Source organism: Balaenoptera physalus (assembly GCF_965194825.1).
Source record: "Balaenoptera physalus genome assembly, chromosome: 11".
NCBI classification, from domain to species: Eukaryota; Metazoa; Chordata; class Mammalia; order Artiodactyla; family Balaenopteridae; genus Balaenoptera; species Balaenoptera physalus.
Window position 1 is genome coordinate 62,572,911 of NC_138896.1, and position 23,996 is coordinate 62,596,906.

The window sequence follows — 23,996 nt, forward strand, 5'->3', positions numbered from 1 at the left end:
CACCCCGGCTGCTTGTTGCTTTTGTAACTTTCCATTTCTCCCATATAAACGTCCCTCCACCTGCCCTCTGTCCATCCTTCCGGGCTCAGCTGTAGTCCCACCTCCCCAGGGAGACTGCCCTGCCCAAGGGAAGCCTTGGCCAACCACTGTGAACGATTGCCGGCCCCATCCAGCGTTGTTTCTTTCCCTCAACGCCCAGTGCAAAGGAGGCACTCGAGAAACATTCCTGTTTAACCTTGGCTTTTAGTGTCCCCTCCTGGAAGCTGTCCTTGCCCTGTAAAAGGCTGCCCTCCCAGTGCTGGCTCCTGGGCTTGTCTTTCTCCTCCACCCAGACTCATGGAGCTCCCTCTAGAATGCAGCAAGGGCTGCTATCACCCTAAGCCTCTAAGGGGGGCCATGGTGGCGGGGGGCGGGGGGCGGGGGGTGGCCTGCATTCCCAGGGTCTTCCTTCTTGGGTCGAGTGGGAATAAGCAGGGCCGGCTTCATGGGCGTGCAGCCTGCATCCCAAAGAGGACCCACACTTGGTTTAATGCTCTGCTGTTACTGTCTTAATATTCTTACTTTTTGAACAAGGGGCCCTGCATTTGCATTTTGCACTGGGTCCTGCCAAATATGTATCTGGTCCTGGGAACAGGGCAGGTATTAACAGACGGGTCGGGGTGGGGACACAGTCCAGGAGGAATGCTGGCTGAGGTCTGCGTGGAGGCCAGTGGAGGATGGGAGGAGACACATCAGCTCTTTCCTTGCAGGGGTGGCAGTTCTCCAAAGGCAGGAGTGTTCCTCAGGGGTAGTGACTCCACGGGACCTGACTTTGGCCCTAAATAGCCTTATTGAGGTCCTGTCGTAAGCCTGCCGTTTTTATAGTGCTGTTCCAACAACTTTCCCATCTCAGTCAGAGGAAAAGCCAAGTCCTTCCAGTGGCCTGCAGGCCCCCTGACCTAGCCCTTCATCACTGACCTTCTCCCCTACCACTGTCCCCTCAGTTATTCTGTTGCAGCCACACTGGCCCCCTGGCTGTTCTTGAACATGTCAAGGATGCCGCTACGTCAGGGCGTTTGCACCTGCTGTGCTCTGAGCCCAGAAGACTCACCCTCACCTCTTTCCGGCCTTTGCTCAGTCACTTAATCAGTATAGTCTTCCCCAAATACCCTATTTAAAATAACACACACACACACACACACACACACACACACACAGCACTCTTTAACCTTTTTCCTGCTTTACTTTGATCTACAATATATATCACCATCTGACCTACTCTGTGTTTTACATGTTTTTATTGTCTGTTTCTTCCCCCCTGGAACATAAGCTCAATGAGGGCAGGGATTTTTGTAAACTTTGTTCACTGCTGTATTCCTAGAACACTACCTGACACATAGCAGACACTAAATAAATATCTGCTGGATGAATTCACTGCCCTTTGGGGGCTGAGAGTCCTGCTACTTGAGCCCAGAAGGAGGACCAGGAGTAACTGGGGAGAGGTCTGTGAGGCCATGGGAGGTCACAGAGAGACGGCAGGCTGGCAGACAAAAGGAAATTAAAAGGTACCACACAAATAAGTGGAGATAAAACTAGAAAAGCCGAAACGAGCGGAGCAGCAGGAGATAGGAAGAGACCCTCATTGAAGCCACACCAGAGAACTGAGAGAAACAGCTATGGTGGGTAAGGTCATAGGTTTCCAGCCCACACAAGAAACACTATTATTTTTTTCCTTCCTGACCCACCGTGGATCCCATATCCATCTATCAGATAAGCTATTAAGGAATTAATTTCTGTTCTCATTTGTTAATAGAGACATAGATGGATCCCTCCAACATTGTAAATAAGAAACAGCCACTGACTGTCACGAGCCACGTGGGTCTGCGTCCTCCCAGCAGCAGCCGTGTTGTTGCCTGGGCTCCCAGAGACCCTGACTCATAATTTACATCCCAGGGCCCTCACTTAGGAACCACCCCCTTCAGTGCCCTCTGAGAGCCCTACAACTCTGAGAATCAGGTCGTCCCGGGAGATCTCTCAGTGCCGTCCCTGGGCAGCTGAAGGTCCAGGTGCGTCAGTGGGACCGACGTAGGAATGTCAGTCCCTGTCGTCAGGTACACTGGCCTGACTGATAAGTGTGGGAGGGGCCTCTGATCAAGGTAACCCTCTTGGCAGAATAACCAGACATCCAGTTCTTGCCTCATAGAGAACAGAGACTCTGGGGACAAATGACGTATATAGAGAGTTGATCATTAGCAAAACTGAGGAGGGAATTGAAGACTGAATGACTGGCAGACTTGAGCTTTTTTGTTTTTATGTTTTGGCCTCAGGAAATGTCTGTGCTGTGAGGAGGATTATTGAGGACTCGTGAGGCATTATTTGAGGTGATTATCCCTTTTTGCAGTTGTGAACCAGTATTTGGTGTGACTGGATAGAGACCAAATGTAGAAACGGTTACATTTTAATCATAGAATCAACGTAGAAGTAGAACATTCTGGGTGAACTGGCTTGATGCTTTAGGAATTCTTCTGGAAGGAGTTTGACCCAATAATAGCAGTTTTTAGTGAATTTTATCAGTTAACTGTGGCTCTTGTCCAAAAGAAGAAGCAAATGCATTCATTACCTAGAAGATACTTGCACTGTTAGGCGACGGTGGTGGTGAGCCAGGAGTGAAGGAGCCCCACCACAGCACTCGGGTCACCCACAGGCCAGAGGGAGCGAGAGAGATGGCCCGTGGTGTGCCGGTTGTGATGACGATGGGCAGAAAGGTATAGGCCTTGCAGTCTGACAACCTGAGTACAAATTCCGCTTCTACCACTTGGTACATAACTGTGCACTCTTGGGCCAAGTCTAGGTGCCTCGCTTCTAGGCTACCAAAATGAGGACGGTGATACCTACGTGAGGAGGAGATTGTGTCAGGCCGAGCATGTGAGGCACTCGCCCAGTACAGGAGGCGTTCCTTCCATCAGCGGGAGCTGTGGCTTCCTCCCGAAACCACTCTTTTTTTTTTTAAATGTTGTTAAAAAAAACCCCACATAGCATGAAATCTACCCCTTAATGAATTTTTAAGGGTACAGTACAGTATTGTTAACTGTATGATCATTGCTGTACATCAGATCTCTAGAACTTTCTCGTCTTACATGATGTCCTCAAGGTACATCCATGTGTAGCACATGACAGTATTTCCTTCTTCTTTAATGGAATAGTATTCCATTACACACACACACACACACACACACACACACACACACCCTATAGTTTCTTTATCCATTTATCCATTAATGGACATTTGAGTTGCTTCTACCTCTAGTCTATTGTGAATAATGCTGCAGTGAACATGGGAGTGCAAATATCTCTTTGAGATCCTGTTTTCAATTCATTTGGATGAATACCCAGAAGTGGGATTGCTGTATCATATGCTAATGATATTTTTAATATTAAGTATATGGGATTTTTAATTTTTTGAGGAACCTCCATATTGTTTTCCACAGCAGCTACCCCATTTTACATTCCCATCAACAGTGCACAAGTGTTCTAATTTCTCCATATCCTCTCCAACACTCGTTATTTTGTTTTTGTTTTTTGGGTTTTTTTGGAGCATTTTTAAAATTTTTATTTATTTATTTTGGGCTGCATTGGGTCTTTGTTGCTGCGCTCGGGCTTCCTCTAGTTGCAGCGAGCGGGGCTACTCTTTGTTGCAGCGCGTGGGCTTTTCATTGCCGTGGCTTCTCTTGTTGTGGAGCATGGGCTCTAGGCGCTCGGGCTTCAGTAGTGGTGGCGCGTGGGCTCAGGAGTTGTGACTCATGGGCTTAGTTGCTCCACGGCATGTGGGATCTTCCAGGACAAGGGCTCAAACCCGTGTCCCCTGTGTTGGCAGGTGGATTCTTAACCACTGAGCCACCAGGGAAGCCCTGTTTTGTTTTGTTTTGTTTTGTTTTGATGATAGTCATCCTTACAGGTATGAGGTGATACCTCATTGTAGTTTTAATGTGCATTTCCCTGATGATTAGTGTTATTGAACATCTGTTCATATACTTGTTAGCCATTGTGTGTCTTTTTTAAGAGAAACGTCAATTCAAGTCCATTGGCAATTTTAAAAATCTGATTACTTGGGGTTTTTTGCTGTTGAGTTGAAGGAGTCCCTTAACATATTTTGGATATTAACCTCTTACCAAATATATGGTTTGCAGATATTTTCTCCCCTTCTGTAGGTTGCCTTTTCACTCTGTTGATTGTTTCCTTTGCTGTGCAGAAGCTTTTTAGTTTAATGTTGTCTGTTTTGGCTTTCGTTGCCTGTGCTTTGGGTATCATATCCAAAAAATCATTGCCAAGAGCAATGTTATAAAGCTTTCCCCTGTGTTTTATTCTAGGAGTTTTATCATTTTAGGTCTTAACATTTAAGTCTTTAATCCATTTTGAGTTGATTTTTGTCTATGGTGTAATATAATGGTCCAATTGTATTGTTTTGCATGTGGATATCTAGTTTTAAGAAACACCATTTGTTGAAGAGACTATACTTGCCCCATTGTGTAGTCTTGGCTCCCATTTTGAAGATCATTTGACTATGTATGCTTGGGTTTATTTCTGGGCTGTCTATTTTTTTCACTTGGTCTATATATCTGTCTTTATGCCAGTACCATACTTTTGTAGATCTCTAATATGTTCTGAAGTCAGGAAATATGAGGCCTCCAGCTTTGTTCTTCTTTCTCAAGGTTGTTTTAGCTATTTGGGGTCCTCTGTGATTCCATATGAATTCTACGATTGTTTATTCTATTTCTGCCAAAAAAAAAAAAAAAGCCTCTGGGATTTTGATAGGGATTATATTGACTCTGTAGATTGCTTTGGGTGGTGTGGACATTTTAACAATATTGTCTTCTAATCCATGAATACAGGCTGTCTTACCATTTTTTTCTGTCTTCTTTAATTAATTTCACCAATGGTTTGTAGTTTTCAGTGTAGAAGTTTTTATCTCCTTGGTTAAGTTTATTCCTAAGTATTTTATTCTTTTTGATGCTATTGTAAATCCAATGGTTTTCTTTATTTCCATTTTGGATTGTTCATTATAAGTGTATAGAAATGCAACTGATTTTTATACATTGATTTTGTGTCCAACAATTTTGCTGAATTCGTTTATTAGTTCTAATAGTTTTTTGGTGGAATCTTTAGGGTTTTCTACATATAAAATCATGTCATCTGTGAACTGAGATAATTGTGCTTCTTCTTTCTGATTTGGATGCCTTTTATCTCTTTTGCTTGCCTGATTGCTGTAGCTAGGACTTCCAGTACTATGTTGAATAGAAGTGGTAAGAGTAGGCATCCTTGCCTTGTTCCTGATCTTAGAGGAAGAGCTTTCTCTTTTTTACTTTTAGTAGGATGTTAACTGTGGGCTTTTCTTATATAGCCTTTATTATGTTGATGATTTTTTCTTTTAATCCTACTTTTAAAATTATTTTTATTATGAGGCAATGTTGAATTTTGTCAAATGCTTTTTCTGCTTCTGTTGATGATCATGTGATCTTTATCTTTCACTCTGTTAATGTGGTGTATCACATTGATTGATTTTTGTGTGTTGAACCATCCTTGCATCCCAGGGATAAATCCCACTTGGTCATGGCATATGATCCTTTCAGTGTGCTATTAACTTTGGTTTGCTAGTATTTTGTTGAGAATTTTTACATCTGTATTCATCAGGGCTACTGGCCTGAGGTTTTCTTTTCTTGTGATGTATTTGTCTGGCTTTGGTATCAGGATAATGCTGGCCTCATAAAATGAGTTTGAAGTATTTCCTTCTCTTTAATTTTTCGAAAAAGTTTGAGAAGGAATGGCATTAATCCTTCTTTAAATGTCTGGTAGAATTCTCCAGTGAAGCCATCTGGCCCTGGGATTTTCTTTCTTGGGAAATTTTTGATAACTGATTCAGTCTCCATATTCATTATTGGACTGTTCATATTTCCTATTTCTTCATGACTCAGTCTTGGTAGGTTGTATGTTTCTAGGAATTTGTCTGTTTCTTCAAGGTTATCCAACTTGTTGGCCTATAATTGTTCACAGTTGTCTCGTAATCCTTTTTATTTCTGTGACATCAGTTGTAGTATCTCCTGTTTCATTACTGATTTTACTTATTTGAGTCTTCTCTCTTTTTTTGTTAGTCTAGCTAAATATTTGTCAATTTTGTTGATCTTTTCAAAAAACCAACTCAGTTTCATTGCCTTTTTTTCTTTCTTTCTTTCTTTCTTTCTTTCTTTTTTTGGCTGTGTTGGGTCTTCGTTTCATGCGAGGGCTTTCTCTAGTTGCGGCAAGCAGGGGCCACTCTTCATCGCGGTGCACGGGCCTCTCACTATCGCGGCCTCTCTTGTTGAGGAACACAGGCTCCAGACACGCAGGCTCAGTAGTTGTGGCTCATGGGCCTAGTTGCTCCGTGGCATGTGGGATCTTCCCAGACCAGGGCTCGAACCCGTGTCCCCTGCATTGGCAGGAAGATTCTCAACCACTGCGCCACCAGGGAAGCCCTTTCATTGCTTTTTAAAATTGTTTTTCTATTCTCTATTTTGTTTATTTCTACTCTAATCTTTATCATCTTCTTTCTTCTGCTAACTCTGGGCTTACACTTCTAATTCCTTGAAGTGTAAGGTTAGATTGTTTACTTGAGACCTTTCTTCTTTTTTAATGTAGGCATTTACTACTATAAAATTCCCTCTTCATACTCCTTTTGCTACATCCCGTAAGTTTTGGTATGTTGTTTTCGTTTTTATTTGTCTCAAGATATTTTCTAATCCCTTTTGATTTCTTCTTTGACCCATTGGTCGTTCAAGAGTGTGTTGTTTAATTTCCACATATTTGTGAATTTTCCAGTTTTTCTTCTACTGTTGATTTCTAGTTTAATTCCATTGCGGTCAGAAAAGATACTTGGTATGATTTTAGTCTTCTTAAATTTGTTAACACTTGTTTTGTGACCTAATATGTGATCTATCCTGGAGGATGTTCCATGTGCACTTGAGAAGAATGTATGTTGTGCTTTTGTTGGGTGGAATGTTCTGTATATGTTTGTTAGATCCATTTGCAATATAGTGTTGTTCAAGTCCTTTGTTTCTTTGTCTTTTCTCTAGATGTTCTATCCATAACTGAAAGTGGGTTATTGAAACTGCTACTGTCATTGTGTTGCTGTTTGTTTCTCCCTTAAGTTCTGTCCATGTTTACTTCATATATTTGCATGCTCTGATGTTGGTGCATGTATGTTTTTTTTTTTTTTTTTTTTAATAAATTTATTTATTTATTTATTTGGCTGTGTTGGGTCTTTGTTTCTGTGCGAGGGCTTTCTCTAGTTGTGGCAAGCGGGGGCCACTCTTCATCGCGGTGCGCGGGCCTCTCACTATCGCGGCCTCTCTTGTTGGGAGCACAGGCTCCAGACGCGCAGGCTCAGTAGTTGTGGCTCACGGGCCTAGTTGCTCCGCGGCATGTGGGATCTTCCCAGACCAGGGTTCGAACCCGTGTCCCCTGCATTGGCAGGCAGATTCTCAACCACTGCGCCACCAGGGAAGCCCGGTGCATGTATGTTTATAATTGTTATGTCTTCCTGGTGAATTGACCCTTTTACCATTAGATAATGTTCTTCTTTGTCTCGTGATAGTTTATTTTTTTAAAAGATTTTTTGATGTGGACCATTTTTTAAAGTTGTTATTGAATTTGTTACAATATTTCTTCTGTTTTATGTTTTTGGTTTATTCGCCCCAAGGCATGTGGGATCTTAGCTCCCTGACCAGTGATCGAACCCTCACCCCCTGCACTGGAAGGCAATGTCTTAACCACTGGACCTCCAGGGAAGTCCCATCTTGTGACAGTTTTTGACTTAAAGTCTATTTTGTCTTTATAAGTGTAGCTACTGTCCTTTCTTTTGGTTACCATTTGCAATGAATATCTTTTTCTATCCTTTCACTTTCAGCTTATGTGTGTTCTCAAATCTAAAGTGAGTCCCTTGTAGATAGCATATAGTTGGATCTTATTTTTTTTAATCCATTCAGCCACTCTGTGTTTTTTTATTGGGGAGTTTAATCTATTTACATTTATAGGAATTACTGATAGGGAAGATCTTACCATTACATTTTTTAAAAATAAATTTATTTATTTTATTTATTTTATTTTTGGCTGTGTTGGGTCTTCATTGCTGCGCATGGGCTTTCTCTAGTTGCAGTGAGCGGGGGCTAGGCTACTCTTTGTTGTGGTGCATGGGCTTCTCATTGTGGTGGCTTCTCTTGTTGTGGAGCACAGGCTCTAGGTGCACAGGCTTCAGTAGTTGTGGCTTGTGGGTTCTAGAGCTCAGGCTCAGTAGTTGTGGTGCACGGGCTTAGTTGCTCCACGGCACATGGGATCTTCCTGGACCAGGGCTCGAACCCGTGTCCCCTGCATTGGCAGGCAGATTCTTAACCACTGCGCCACCAGGGAAGCCCCCTTACCATTACATTTTTTTAATTGTTTTCTGTCAGTCTTGTAATTTTTTTGACCCTCTTTTTCTTTCTAGCTCTCTTCTTTGTTTTTTGTTTTGGGGATTTTTTTTGGAGTGACATGCTTTTATTCCTTTCTCATTTTCTTTTGTCTCTCTTCCATATGTATTTTCTTTGTTGTTACCATGGGACTTACATTAAACATCTTATAGTTATAATAATCTATTTTGAGCTGATAACCAAGGCCACTTTTAATCTTGGCACAGTTTTTAGGAATAAGGTACAACAAATGGATTTTTTAACTTTTTCACTTTAACCTTCCTTTAATTACTTTAATGGAGTTAACTAGAATTAGTGCATGTATATTTTATGAGCCTAATGCAACTAAATCCCAGTGGTATTTTTTTAAAACTTGATAAAGTGATTCTGACATTCATCTGGAAGCATAAAGGGTTAGACTATCCAAGAAGTTTTTGAAAAAAAATTATAAAGGAGGACTGGTACTATTAAATATAAAACATTAAATCTACAGTAGCAAAGCTATGTGTTACTGGCACAAGAAAAGGAGTGGGATGAGATGGGATGGGATGGGATAGGGTAGAACAGAATGCCCAAGTCATTGTATAGGATGAATTGTTCAATAAATATTATTAGTATATTTGACTAATCTTTTGGGGGGAAAAGGTAGATTCATATATCCTACTGTGTACCAGAATAAACAGGTAAAACCGATAAAACAGATAAAATGTTTACTTTAAAAGATATTTACTTCAAACTAAAAAAGAACTAGAAGAAAATATAAGTGAATAGTATATTGTATTAGGTTGGGAAGGAATCATTTGAAAAATGGTTAGATTTGACTTCCTAAAAACTAAAACTTCTGCACATACATAACTACTATTTTTAAAAAGTAGAAGGCTGAAAACAAACTGATGCAATTTCCAATGTACAGAACAGTCCAAGAATTATGTCTCTAATATGTGACAAAGGAACACTTATAAGTCAAAGAAAAAATATAGAAAAATAGGCAAAAATATATAAGCACAGTTTTCAAAAGAAGAAATAGAAATGACCAAAAAGTATATGAGAGGGACTTCCGTGGAGGCGCAGTGGTTAAGAATCTGCTTGCCAATGTAGGGGACATGGGTTCGAGCCCTGGTCCGGGAAGATCCCACATGCCATGGAGCAACTAAGCCCGTGCACCACAACTACTGAGCCTGCACTCTAAAGCCCGTAAGCCACAGCTACTGAGCCCGCACACCACAACTACTGAATCCCACGCGCCTAGAGCCTGTGCTCCGCAACAAGAGAAGCCACCGCAGTGAGAAGCCCATGCACTGTAATGAAGAGTAGCCCCTGCTCACCACAACTAGAGAAAGCCCACGTGCAACAACGAAGACCCAACGCAGGCAAAAATAAATAAATAAATTTATTTTAAAAAAAGTATATGAGAGATTGTAGAACTTGGATGGCAATCCAGAAATGCAAATTAAAGCAACAGCAAGTTACCATTTTCACCTTTCAGCTTGGCAAAGGCCATTTAAAGTCTCAGAGTTTGCACAGCCTAAGTGGAACACCCCATGAGGGGGTGTGCATACACACTGCCTCTCTAAGTGGCAGATTGTCCATAGATATCAAGAGGCTTGATGTTTTTTTCAAAGACTTTGGCCTTTGAAAAGCAATTACACTTCTAGGTATTTCTTCTAAGGGATAAATCAGACGTGCACATAAAATTATGTATGCTATGCTCACTGCCATATTATTTTTGATGATTTAATTTTTTACTTATAATGTATGATATACAGTATGCAATTATTATTTTAATACATGATATACAATCCAAAGGATACTAAAGAGAATAGAGTGAAAAGTAATTCTCCCTCCCTTCTGGTGTGTCCTCCATTCCTCTCCCATGGGGCAACAGTTACTTATAGAGATACTTTTTGCACATATAAGAATATGCACACACTTGTGCTTTCTACTTTGTTAATTTATTTGATTTTGTATTTGAAGGTGGATGGTAGTGCACTAAATGTTCCAGTGTCCTTGCTTTTCTCATTTAATGTATCTCAGAGTGTGCTCCATTATCAGTAGGCAATATAATGCAGAGGTTAAGAGCCCAGACTACTTGGATTTGAATAAAGTCTACTACTTACTAGTTGTGTCATCTTGGGCAGGTTTCTTAACTTCTCTGGACCTTAGTTTCCTCATCTATAAAATGAGTATAATAGTAGTCCTAACCTCATAAGATTACTGAAAGGATTAAATGAGCCAATGTATGTAAAGTGTATAGAATAGTGCCTGGTGCATCTTAGGTAAGATAAGTGTTGGCTGTTACCAGTGCACATGGAGCTGCAGCCATCTTTTTCACAGCTGTATAATATTCCACACCAGGGATAGATAGATAGATAGATAGAGATATATAGATATATAATATTTTGTCCCACATTGATGAACAACTAGTTTGTGCTGAGGTCAGCATTGCTGTTGCAAACAAATTGCAGTATTATGACACAATTTGAAGGAAACAACATAAATGTCCAAAGTTAGTTTAATTATGACACAGTGCACATGCATACAGTGGAATCCAATACAACCAATCAAAATAAGGTTGTAGAAGGATATCTGATGAAATGTGAAAATGTTCACATATTAAGTAGAAACAAACATTTTAAATATTTACTCAGTTTTTTCCACGATAAACATGATGTAGATTGTAGAAATTGAGAAGTGTTAAAAAAAAGTATAAAGAAAAATAATAATTAACCTAGTCCTACGATCCAGAGATTGCTGTGTTTACTTAACATACTGGTGAATTTCACATAATCTCTCTTTCAGAAAACTTGCATTAATTACTTTATAGGAAGTAGGAGTTGCCATCTTTGCTAAACATGGCAGGGAGCTGTGAGTTGGGTTCCCCAGATGAGGGTTGGCCATGTGTGGGTGGCACAGATGAAAGCTGTTTGGAAGAGGGAGGCTCGCTGTGGGCAAGAGGGCTTCCCAGGAAAGACATGCTGCTCGGCTGAACGTGCTCTTAAAGAATTGCAGGAGCTGTTTCTTTTTATCAAATCAGTCATTGTCATTGTTCTGTGTTTCCTTTCACACATTCATTCGTTCAATAAACATGTGTTATGTCAGGCCTATTTTGTACTATTGTGTTTCTAGATCTTAAGGACTGAGACATGAACAAGATACTTTCCAAGCCAGTACCCCTGGAGCCTACCTTCCCCAGCTTGTCCAGAAGCACATGACAGAGTTACAGACATCGGGCAGCACAGTGTCTGAGGTGCCCCGCCTGACCACAGATGTTTCCCCACATGTCTTCATAATGGTCATTTCTTGTGGCTGCACAGTATTCGCTCCAGTTGCTGTGCACTGATTTAACTAAGCACCCCGCTCTGTTGGACGGTCAGATTACCGGCATAAATACCTCGTGGTCTTTGACACGTCACTCACCTACTTGTCATATGGATTGTTCCAGTTTACAGAGTTACCAGCAATGTGTGAGTGAATGGGCCCAGGCCGTCAAAGCCTTACCACCATTGGCTATATGTTTTTATTTTTATCATTGCTGCTTGTTTCTTAGGTCCAAAACTGGACCTCGTTGTTTAAACATTCATTTATTTGATTACTGTTAAATTTTAACCTTTGCTTCCTCTAAATAAGTGCGTCATCTGTTTAAATCCTTTGTTCCGTTACTTATTTTGGCTCTCAGTGTGAAAAACAGACTCTATATAGTGATGGTTAAGAGCTCAGATTCTAGACCCACACAGACCTGGTTTATCCCCAGCCCTGCTACTTCGGAGCTGTGTGACGTGGGGCACAGGGGTTTGGGGAAGTGCTGAGGCCAGGAAAGGCATTCCCAGCCGAGGGGCTCTCCTGGGAAGCTGAGTCACAGAGTTTGGTGGCCTGGGTATATTCGGGGGACGGCACAACAGCCACTGTGTCTGGCTTCATCTAATAGGGTTGCCGGGAGTATCACTGGTTCATTTTGGAGTTTTCAAAAGTGTGGTATTTGGAGTGAAGGCAGGTGGCCTAAGGCTTCATATTCAGAGTTTCTCCCTGGAAACAAAACCCAAACCCATCAAGTGCTGGGGAGAGGCAGGGAAGGGTGGTAGGAAGGCCGGGAGCCCTGCAGCCAGGCTGCTCTGGCTTTGACCCCCAGCACCCTCACGGCACAGTTATATGTACTCCTGGTCTTGTCTTCCCATCGGAAAATGGGGTGATCATATCGGCACTGCACATCGTGAAGGCCACAAGTGATTTATGTCAGGGGCCTCACACAAACAAGGCACTCAACTAACGTGGGCTGTTACGAACCAACTGTGAACGGGGAAGCGCATCCTTCCATCTCAGAGGATGAGATTAGGATTTCTCCTGCCCGGTTTTTAGCCATCGGCCCTTTCGGGCCCTCCCCTTGATTTCTCACTGCTGGAGGAACCACTGCCAGTTACAGGCTGCAGTGGGGAAAAGAGCTTCCAAAGGTACATTTCTTTCACAGAGTGGCGGGTGGAATTCCCTGAGCAAATCGATCACTTGGGAATAAAGTAGGGACTGATGGGACATCTTGAAAAGTGACTAAGTCCTTTTCCTAGGAGAAAAGGATGTTTGGAATCTCAGCAGCTACATCTGCTTTTGAACTCTGTGCGGTCTGTGCCCTGGCCTCTCCCCACCCCCAAACCCCCCCACCTTTTTTTTCAAACAGGGGAAAGTTGTGTTTGTTGACAACTCTTTCAGGGTGGGAAAGGAATGTAATGTATGCATAGACTGCCCAGAATTTCCTGTTAGACACCCATTCCAAACCTCGGCCCTGGGATGCATTCCAGAGATTGCAGCCCAGTTCTGGAAGAGAAGAAATGGTGCATTCATTTAAAAGCTGACCCTCAGAGGAACTCCCCCTCCTCCCTTAAAGAAAGGTGTTTAGCATTTTCTGTGGTAAAGTGGTTGTGAATTCAGCTGTACGGTCTCTTCAGGGTTGTAATGTGCTCTGACATCCCCATGTATGGAGAAATAGCCTTACTTTGGGAAACTCTGGTGTCCAGTTTTGCAGCTGTAACAGCATTGGTGTCCACATATTTTTAATGTTCTGCTGCAAATACGTGGATGACACAAATCTGCTACGCAATACCTTTCTCACTTCTGCTCGTAACATGAAAGAAGCTGGTTCTGATGGCAGGTTTTGGTGCTATGACACATTAGCAGTAGACTTCGTGTGTTAAGTCAGTTTTCTCCTAGAAATTCTGTTACTCCGGGTCTTTGGTAGTCTGGACCCTGAGTCGGCATGTAGGCTGGCTTGGCATTGTGGAAGTGAAAGGTAAACCTTGTTCTCTATAGCTGCCAAGATGCAGTTTCTTCACTTGGGGAGAAACTTGAATGATTGGGGGTGGAGTCATAGTTGGTAGCAAACATTGCCACCTATGTTTCAGCTACTTTCATCTTGACCCTGAAGCACTCCTTGGATCTATAGAGATGGGGGAGGGGGTCGCCGGGAGTTCGAGGTCAGATCAGAGATACGGACGGATGGGTGGGTGGGGTGCTCACGGAGGAGAGTGTGCAAAGCCCTGAATCAGTGTAGACCCCAGAGGTTGTGATCCTGCAGCCAGGGATCCAGGACGGTTCCTAAGCCTCTCCACATCTGGAATCGAAACCAGGTCAGAATTGTCAAAGGGCAGTGGTTATGTGACGTGGGCAGCTATCGCGCTAACCAGGAAACGCTGGCTTTGGGGTCAACATGTCCATTTCTGGGTACAGAGGGAACCAGTCAGGTCAGGAAGTAAGTATAAGAGGATGATCAGAAATGCCCCTCTCGGCCTGTCATACCAGCCCATTGTGGGTTCCGTTGTGCCTTCCGTCTGTTGGCATACACACAGTCCTCTTGTCCCAGTGGAGGGCCAAACCCCACCGTCAGCCTTGGTGGACTTTCTCCAAGACTTTCCATGTTTTTAACTACAACACTTTATTTCTAACCATATTTCATGTAAGATTGCCTCAAAAAGGCCTGAATCCTAGGGTTGAAGTTTCACATGTGGAGCTGCTTCTTAACTTGTTTGTTTACTTTTTCTAACATTATTATCATTATACAAAGAAACCTTCACTAGATAGGAGGTAGAATTTGAAAGAGCTACTTCATGTTCTAAGTTTAGAATTCACATAACCAGAACCAAAATGGGTCTGCCTACATGTTTTCTCCTAAAGCCAGGCTGTTTTTGTGAGGACTGTTGTCTGGATACAGTCACTAACTTCTGTTCACAGTGAGACACTGCACTGGGCCTAAACCAATCATCAGTTTTTGTTGCTATATCTTAAGCTGCTGATAGATTTTCTCCCTTACACAAACATACAGGGTTTTGCTGCATCCACACAACAACCCTGTGGGGGGTAGGTGTTATGATTCCCATGTTACCTGTGTGGCTTAGGTAGATGAATTCACACTGGCGAACAGAAGGCAGGGCTGAGACTTGAACCCAAATGTAACTCTAAAGCCCATTTTCTTTCCATGTAACTTGTATTTAAAGTCAGTTTTCAGGGCTTCCCTGGTGGCGCAGTGGTTAAGAATCCGCCTGCCAATGCAGGGGACACAGGTTCGAGCCCTGGTCCAGGAAGATCCCACATGCCGCAGAGCAACTAAGCCACAACTACTAGCCCGCGTGCCACAACTAGTGGCTACTAGTAGTAGCCACAACTACTGAGCCCGCGTGCCACAACTACTGAAGCCCATACGCCTAGAGCCCGTGCTCCACAACAAGAGAAGCCACTGCAATGAGAAGCCTGCGCACCGCAACAAAGAGTAGCCCCCGCTCGCCTCAACTAGAGAAAAGCCCGTGTGCAGCAACAAAGACCCAGTGCAGCCAAAAATAAAATAAATAAAATAAATAAATTTAAAAAATAAATAAAGTCAGTTTTCAAATAAGAAATTCCATTCTAGGCATGTTACATAAAAGAGGCCACATCTGTGATTTTTAAACATCCTGGAAATCTGTGATGTATATAGATAGCCTACATTAGTCATAATCTAAAATTTAAACTCAGTAGTTCCAGTTACAGAAGTCAAACCATGACGTGTGTGGTACAGATCCGATCACGTCATTCCCCGGGTCCATAGAATCAAATCCAGACTCATCACCATGGTTTACAAGGCCCTTGCTGTCATCATCCCCATCTCATAACACCTGGCCTCTTTGATTTCTCAAATATTTCATGCTCCCTCTCACTTCAGGGCCTTTACACGTTGCTGTTTCCCTACTTCCCTGCCCCCTCCAACAATTTTATAAAACTGTCAGCCCAGTTGTCAGACTACTTTCTTCTAAGAAGTCACTCCTACCCACCCCCTGCCAAATCTGGACTTTGTGCCCTTCTCTGGGCCCCAGCAGTGCCCTGTGCTACCCCATCATAGCAAGACTCGTACTGTATTAGAATTGCTTATTCTCGTGACTCTCCTCCTAGGCGTGCGTGTCGTGAGGTAGGGACGGTGCCTGTGTGATTTATCAGCGTCTCTGCACTGCCTTGCCTAGGAGCTCACATTTTCAGGGATAATCCTTTCCATTGCAGATAGCATAAACCCAATTTGTATTGGCTTCAAAGAAAAAGAGATTCACATAACTGAAAATGCCAGAAAGATCTGGTTTACTGAAATCAAGTCAGAGATCTGCCCCTCTGCACATCTCAGTTTTGGCTCATGTGATCAGTCAGGTAGGTGCTTCTCGCTTGGTGGCCAGGATGGCCGCTGGTGGCTCCAGGCTTACATCCTGCCAGCTTAGCAAACCAGCAAAAAGAGAACATTTCCTCCAATAGCCGTAGCATGAATCCTGGGGCCGACTTTCCTTGGCCCAGCTTGGGTCATGCGCCCATCCCTAAGCCAGTCACGTGGCTCTTATTGGCCAGGCTTTGGTAATGGACTGAGAGTTGGTGAGGTGAGAGTGGTGGAACTTTTACCAGAGGAAGGGTAATGGATCTTGGCAGGCAAAAATGTCACACGTCTACTACACTCCCCGTCGGCAGCTGGTGCTTTGAAGATACTGGTTCTTGCTACTGGACCAGCAGTCTGCCAAGAGAGACCAGGGAGGTATTGGGGAGGCTTCCTGTGTCACCTTTAGGACTGAAGACTCAAGGAAGGCAACCATCTCTGCACTCATGTTAGCCGCCCCATTCATAGGCCCTCTCTAAGCCCCTCATCTGCTGTGCTGGAGGATGGGAGGTCCCCAGCCCTTGAAGGAGAAAGAGTGGGGGGCAGTGTATGAGTGGGAAGCAGGGTGTTCATCTGCTGGCTGCAGTGACACCAAGTACAGGGACAAAGAGAGAGGCATTAGCTCCCAGGGTGTATCGAGGAAAACGGGACCACGTGCCTGTTTGTCCTCAACGTCACACACTCCCCGCATGGTCAGAGGGCTCCAGGCACATGGGTGAGGCCCATGCCCAGCGTCTCCAGCTCTTCACAACCCTTCCCAGGATTTCTGCTCCACGCAGGCCTGCTCAGAAAAATGGGGGACGTCTTAGGATCACCCCGTCTGCCCCTGCCGGGGATCTCCCCATCCTACCCCGTAGGATGCCATTTTCATGGGCCAGCCATCTGTGTGGAGAGAAGGGCAGCTGCTGGGGCCAGCCACAGGCATGTCTTCATTAGCAGGACTGAGGAAGAAGAAGAGGAGCTCCTTCTGATGGGCCTGCACTCCCAGAGCCTGGGGGAAATGGCAGCATACAGTGGCCCAGTAGGGGAGCCTGCAGGAGAGACGTGATGGGTCTGTTGGCCTCCTTGCCTGGTCCTCACGCAGTCCTCCTCCCCCGGGAGGGTGCTTCCTTTTGATGCACAGCGCGGGGCAAGGAGCCCCTGGATCAGATGCAGACAGGGCAGGGGCAGAGCTCAGCAGAGGAGGGTTGAGCAGGTGGGCAGGAGAGAGTGGATGCTTCCTCCCCTCATCTTGAGAGCAGTGTTCTTTTTCTGAGGGGAAGCAGGTAAACGGTCCCCAACAGCATTCATCTGGACGCTTCACCGCTCCCTCCATTTCCTTTCCTCATCTCTGCCTCTCCAGTTTTTAGAGCAGTTGAGTAGAATCACTTCTGAGATTTTTCTAGTTTTGCTTTCTAAACTACAGTTTAAGTAACCAAGGTCTGTTATAGTAAGTTATGCCTCCTGGTTGTCAGATGCCAGGGAACAAATGTGGACCCACAGGATCCAGCCTTTGATCCGGGACTTACCAGCAGAACCCCTACTCCTTTACAAAGCAGAAGCTCTTAAGAAACTAATGATAATAATAAGAGCTGACATTTATGAAGTGCTTACCCTGTGCTGGGTACTGTTCTGTGTACTTTATACGAACTCATTTAATTCTCACAACAAGCCTATTGTTTCCACTTTACAGATAAGGAAACTGAAGCACAAAGAAGTCATATAACTTAGGTCCCGTACATTTGCTGGTCGAGCCAACACCTAGAAGGCTGACTTCAGAGGCCACACTCACAACCACCAGTCTCCTCACTTGTTGGGCTACACCTCGGTGGGTCATGTCAATAATTAATTATGGGACACAGAATCAGCAGCAGCGAAACAAGTTCTACTGCTATTGTAGTTGTCCGTGGACAGAATGATGAGGGCCTCAGCTGGGATATGAAAGGGACAGGGCATTGTTGAGGACAGATTTAAGAGCCACTAAGGATATCAAAACCAACAACTTAATGAGAGGGAGAAGGATAGATGTTTAGACTAGGAGATTGATGCCCCAGGTGAAGAGGGGACCTGCTGGGTGAAGCGCTCCTAGGAGGCATCCAGAGGAGATGCCCATCCGGCGGGCAGGTGGGTAAACTGGCCTGGAAGTCGGGAGAGAGGAATGGGCTGAAGATGTAGCGCAGACAGACAAGTGTTTATTTGGGAGTTCAGTGGCCAAGGAACAAATCCCTTCCACTGGAACAGGCTTCCTCCAGGAGGTGGGCTTTGAACCAGCCCCTGAAGAACAGGAATGTTCTCAGAAGTGGGGTATGAGGAGAGGAGGAGTGGGGGGTAGGATGTCAGCGTGATGAGGAGCCTACCGTGAGGAGGAAACCGGACATGAGGTGCACAGGTGTGGGCGTGGATAGCAACAGGAAGGTGATCAGGGAAAGCAACAGAAGACCTCGCAATAATTTTTGATGATGTTTTCCTCCTAAATCTGGTAAAACATGGAAATCTTTATGAAATGTTCGAGACTGATGTTCAAAGTTCCTACTCTCTCCTTTACTCCTCCAAAGCATTCTTAAAACCAGTGTAACTGGAAGATGTATATATTAAACTGATTTTCATACCCGACTGTTACAGTTCTGATAAAGACCTTCTTCTGGCTCCCTGGGCCACCAGGGGGCCTCTCATGTCAGCAGTAGGGACATTCAAAGGGGCGAGTGAGGCCAGGTGGTGAGAGGCCGAGTCTTGATTAAGCACAGAGAAGGAGCAGGACCACCTGTGTGTCCAGGGAGGGTGAGAGGCTGGGTGGGCTGCCAGACGGGAAAGCCAGTGGGAGCACTCTGCTGGGGCAGATCATGGACTTGGTGCCCTCTTTTCACGTGGGCCCCTCTGGTTTGGGTTGGTGGGCATGTTCCATCCCGGCAATGTCACGGTCCGGGGCTGAGCCTGGGCCACCACAGCAGTGACATTTACCTCCTGCAAGGCTTATGACGCTGCTCTTGCCTGATTTTCCCCTTCGCAGGCATGGAGTGGAAAGCGGAGGAGTAGGTGTAACGGTTTAGGTTTGGGGGTAGGATATGGTTTCTCCTGAGCTTTACAGAGTTGCTGAAAGAAAGCTTAACGAGACTATTTTCTTTCCCCCTTGTTAGAGTAAAATGTAGTGACCATAAAACATTGGGAAAATATAGAAAGGAAGAGGTGTAAATACCCAGAGTCTGACAATTACTGTTAACATTGCGATATATTTTTGCCAATCTTTTCTCTACTACAATCTCTTTTCATTTGTTTTTGCAGAGTTATGATCAAGTCAGATATACAATTATTTGTCTTGCTTTTTTGATCTAATGTTATAAACATTTGTCCGTTAAAACATAGATGTTGATTTCATGTATCAACTGAAACCCTTTTATCAGAAGTTTATGAGTAAATCAAGGGCCTTCTGGATTGTAGCTGGTGGAGAGGCTGCAGCTGGGGTGGAAGGCAGCAGGGTCATGAGACCCATACGGCCCACCTTGACCTCTGAGGAACAGTGAGTGCCGTGGGCAGGGTGGGCTTATGCTGGTCCTGAGGGAATCCAGCCATTTCCCCAGCTAGCCTGCTTTTGAGAGCACCAGCCCAACCCAAGGGTGATTAGAAGATTCGAAAGCCCCCAGCTGCCCGGAGGTTCCTGCTGGCCCTAGTAGTGACCTTATTTAGCAGGAAGATGCCTGGACCCTCCCACAGCCATGAGCTGCTTCACCTCTTCCTACACAGACGGGGGAATGGAGTGAGCTGCCACTGTCAGGGGCGATGGCCTCCCAAGTGACCCGAGCAAATAGTGACCCTGCAGCGCTCTTTGCGGCTGCCACATGGCAAGTAATCACATGGTGGAATTACAAGTAGCTCCCTGGCTCCATGGTCAGGATTTTTTTAGCACATAAGTTAGCTTGTTAATTTGTTAGTTAGTTATGGGGAAGATTTATGTGACCCAAGGATGAAAACAGGATCCGGGAAAGTGCATTTTGCAGAGCTGTTTACTGCCCGGCCTGGGTGTTGACGGCTCAGTGTCACCAAGACATGAACAAACAGCTTGTTTGCTTGCAGAGAAATGTGCTCTCAGCCGGGGAAGAGACAGTTTTTTCTTCCTCTGACTAAATTATCTGAGTGAGGCATAAAAAACTAAAATACCCAAAGTAACAACAAAACAGCTTAACCAGTCATTTATATTAAATATGAGTTTATGGCAGTGCTTTTCTCCCCGTTTGATATGTTCCCTCCTTCTTAATCTGACCTGAGTTGTTTCAGAATTGTCTTCAGCGTGGTGCATGGGGAAAGCATGCGCTCTGGAAACTCTGGGTTTGAATCTGGGCACGTGCAATTACTAGCTGTATATTCTCAGCAGTTAGATGGAAGCAATCACACCTATCTCCTTGGGTAGCTGTGAGGATGACATGAGATGAGGATTGTAAAGTACTAGAACCCAGAGGGCTGGCCCCAGGAAACAGTGATCACTATCGCTGCCACCACTGCTGTGTGGGAGGCCTCTGTGCCTGGTGGTCCTCATGGTCTGGTCTGGCCGGGCGAGTGGGGCCTGAAATGAGAAGACGGGTGCCCTGTGACATGAACCTAAGGATTCATAAGGAAGAAGAAACAGCCAGCTTTTCCAGAGATTTATGGTTCTAAAGATCATCTTTAATTAATGAAGTTTGTTTTTTTCTCGCCTATGCTAGGCAGCTTGCGGCATCTTAGTTCCCTGACCAGGGATCGAACCCGGGCCCCGGCAGTGAAAGCGCGCCAAGTCTTAACCACTGGACCGCCAGGGAATTCCCAGTGATTATCTTAAATTCACACTTCCTGGGCCATTTGCCTAAACCCAGGCTAAAGACCATCCAGGCCTGTGGAGCTGCTGGCAAAACAGCCTTTCAGTCCTTTTTCAGAATTTCTGAATGCATTTGGTTTTGCTGCTGGCAGAAGGGTACCTGCAGACTTGCAGCAAAGGTTTTGTGATCTCTTGAGAGGGCAGGTGCTATACAGATCCCTCAAGTGTACAAAGAGGAATCGTGCCAGAATTGCTTTGTGGGAGAGATGGGCTCCAACAGTTATCATGGGAACTTAATAATTTCCTACAGTGGTGATCTTCCCATCAACCCCAAGCATGGTCCCTGTGCCCGTAGCCTGTACCCAGACGTGGTATGTGGTGGGACTGCTGCTGACCCGCCCAGACGTGGTATGTGGTGGGACTGCATTCCCAGGGCTAAATGCTCCTGCACCTCCAAGTTGTCAACCTCCTCCCCTGAGGTGTGTTTCTCATCGGTACTAACTTTGGTCTTTTATTTCTGACTTGTGGCAACTTGTCTTGAGCCCTGGATAACAGAAAGGATCCATCCCTCCCTCCGGAGCCTCAATCCAGGACAGGCCAGGGAATGAGTCGGTGGCACAGTATTGCCCTGGGTCTCGTGAAGATAGGCTTTGCCCTGGCCAGCCCTGATGTTCTGTCCCACCTCTCCTGCTGTTTCTGTTTTAAGTGTGGTGGGAGCCCCCACCCCTGAGCTCTGTGGGTCCAGGCTCCCATCAACTTCTTGACAAATGGCAGAGTTTAAGAAGAGGGCTGCTTTGTGCCTTCACACATCTTATTTCTTAACCCATGAAGTTAGTTGTTTCCACGGTGAGCAGGGAGTGTCCAAGAACCCAGTTTCAATGTGACTCTTCCTTGGTACCCTTCACAGAGAAATGCTTCTCAGCGAGGGACAAGTCTGATTTGTGCCTGCAAGGATCTATGTTTTGAAGTAGCACTTGTGCAGGGTTGGAAGACTTTATCTGCTGGTCTCAGGAAGGCATATGGCGCCGGGGATGGGTCAGCTAATGAGCAAGCAGCCCCCACTGGGCCGAGATCAGGGGAATTCTGTCCAGCCAGCAGGACTGGACTCCATCGACTGTCTGGCCCTCTAGGAGTCACGTCACAGTCTTTTAGGGGAACTTCCTGGCTCCCCTCGTCTTCTGGTCCTGAGTTGGTCTCCAGTCAGGGCTCTGGGGCGGCTGCACGTTCGAGTTTTCCCGCAGTATTACAGTTGGCCACGCTGTGCTCTGTTTCTCTTCCAGCATCCCAGTGCAACGTCAGCCTGAAGAAGCAGAGGAGCCGCAGCATCCTCAGCTCCTTCTTCTGCTGCTTCCGTGATTACAATGTGGACGCTCCGCCAGGCAGCAGCCCCGGTGTTCTTCCGCCGCTGGTGGAGGAGAACGGCGGGCTTCAGAAGGTCAGTGCCGACGCAGAACTTCTGCCGCCGCGCGTCTGTCCCGTCCTTGACGAGCATCCTTAGTCAGAATCTGTGACAGTATGTGCGCAGCCATTTACTTAAAGATTTGAAATTACCAAAAAAGTCATCTTTTTTGTTACAGGATATGTCAGTCATTCCCATTTAGCAACTGAAGAACATATTTGATGCGAGTTATAAGAGTCACTTCACATTTTTGTAACATTCTGTCGTGGGAAGTTTGTATGAAAGAGAGAGTTAAAGAACCAGGAGCAGACAAAGAAATGGAAAGACCAGAGGAGACACAGAGACTTGGGAAAAAGCCAATAATAAATATAAGTGAATTTAACTACCTTGTTTAATAATAAACGTATTTGTTATATATTCTTTCATATGTGTCAAATAAAAAATTTTAAGTCAGATCATCACAATAGGTTAAAAAGGAACAAATTCCACCCACATGCTGTCTAACAGACCTCATATTCAAAACAAAATGACTCAGAACAGTTAAAAGTAGGAGAATGAGCAAAAAGACATCACACAAGTATAAACAAGAAGAAAGCAGGGATTATAATAGTAATCTCAGTCGGAAGAGAATTTCGGGTAAAAATCACTGAAAGAGACAAAGGAGATTATTCATTATGAAAGACACAAGAGTCATAAAACTTTATATCCCAAATAACGTGAGCAGAAGACATGAACTGATGTTTCATAAAATAAGAAACACAATTGGTCAGTGAACATGAAAAAAATGTTCAATATTGTTAGTAATCAAAGAAGTGCAAACTAAAACAATGAGATATCCTTTTCTGTCTATCAAATTATCAAAAGATATTTTTAAAAGTAATATTTGGGTTTGGCATGGGGGTAACGAGAGAGAGAGTAGAGGATGTAAATTGGTTATTGGTAGGAGTGTGAATTGGTTACACCTTTCCGGAGAGAAATTTGGCAGTGTGATCTCAAAACCTTAAAAATACACCTATCTGTCCACCCAAGCAGTTCCTCCTTATTGACATGAGTATGGATGTGCAAAGATTTAACCATAAGATACTATCCAGCATAGATTATAATATTGCAGAATTATAAGCAAGCTGATCATCAACAATAAACAATAAAAGACCTATACAGTAACCATACACTCAAATAGTATGCAGGTATTAAAAATGATGTCTCATAAATATTACTGATATAGGAAAATGTTCACAATATATCACTTAGGGGAAAAAAGGTTAAAATATAGTAGGCAAGTATATTTATAAGTAGGTATATGGTCATAAGCACACATACACAAACACACAGAGGCGTTTACAAGACCAGGATGACATATGCCAAAATATGAAGAGATTATTTCAGACTGGTGGAATCTGTGTAAGATTTTCTCTTCTCCTCTGTGCCTTATTTCTTTTTCTTTTTGCTTTTCCCAATTTTCACAGAAAAGCTTAATTAGAAAATAGATTAGCTTAGAAAATAGATTATTTTAAAAGTGCATACGAACGTAAGGAAGAGGATTCTGGGAAGACTACAGCTTGAGCATGTGGCTCTGACCATTTAAATTCCCTCTCTGGATAAACCCAGGTGAGCCTGCTGGTGGAGCCTGGGAAGTACAGCAAGGCCTCCACTTTTCCTGACATCTCCAGGGGAAGGAGAGGGCACAGAATTCATTCTCTCTGATACTCAGTAAGAAGCAGGGAACCACATCAGAGG

At 44.3% G+C, this 23,996-nt stretch overlaps 1 protein-coding gene across 9 annotated transcripts in view; it reads left to right on the forward strand.

Moving 5' to 3' along the window:
- CTDSPL (CTD small phosphatase like) overlaps window positions 1–23,996 on the forward strand; it is a 126,013-nt gene that overhangs the window by 69,551 nt on the left and 32,466 nt on the right. For all 9 annotated transcript variants that reach the window (XR_014250789.1, XM_082412977.1, XM_082412974.1 and 6 more), the window contains exon 2: window positions 22,141–22,295. Coding sequence is in view for 8 of the 9 variants with exons in the window: in XM_082412977.1 (XP_082269103.1) it covers window positions 22,141–22,295 (155 nt within the window). In the remaining variant the exon portion in view is untranslated. The remainder of the gene's footprint in view (window positions 1–22,140; window positions 22,296–23,996) is intronic.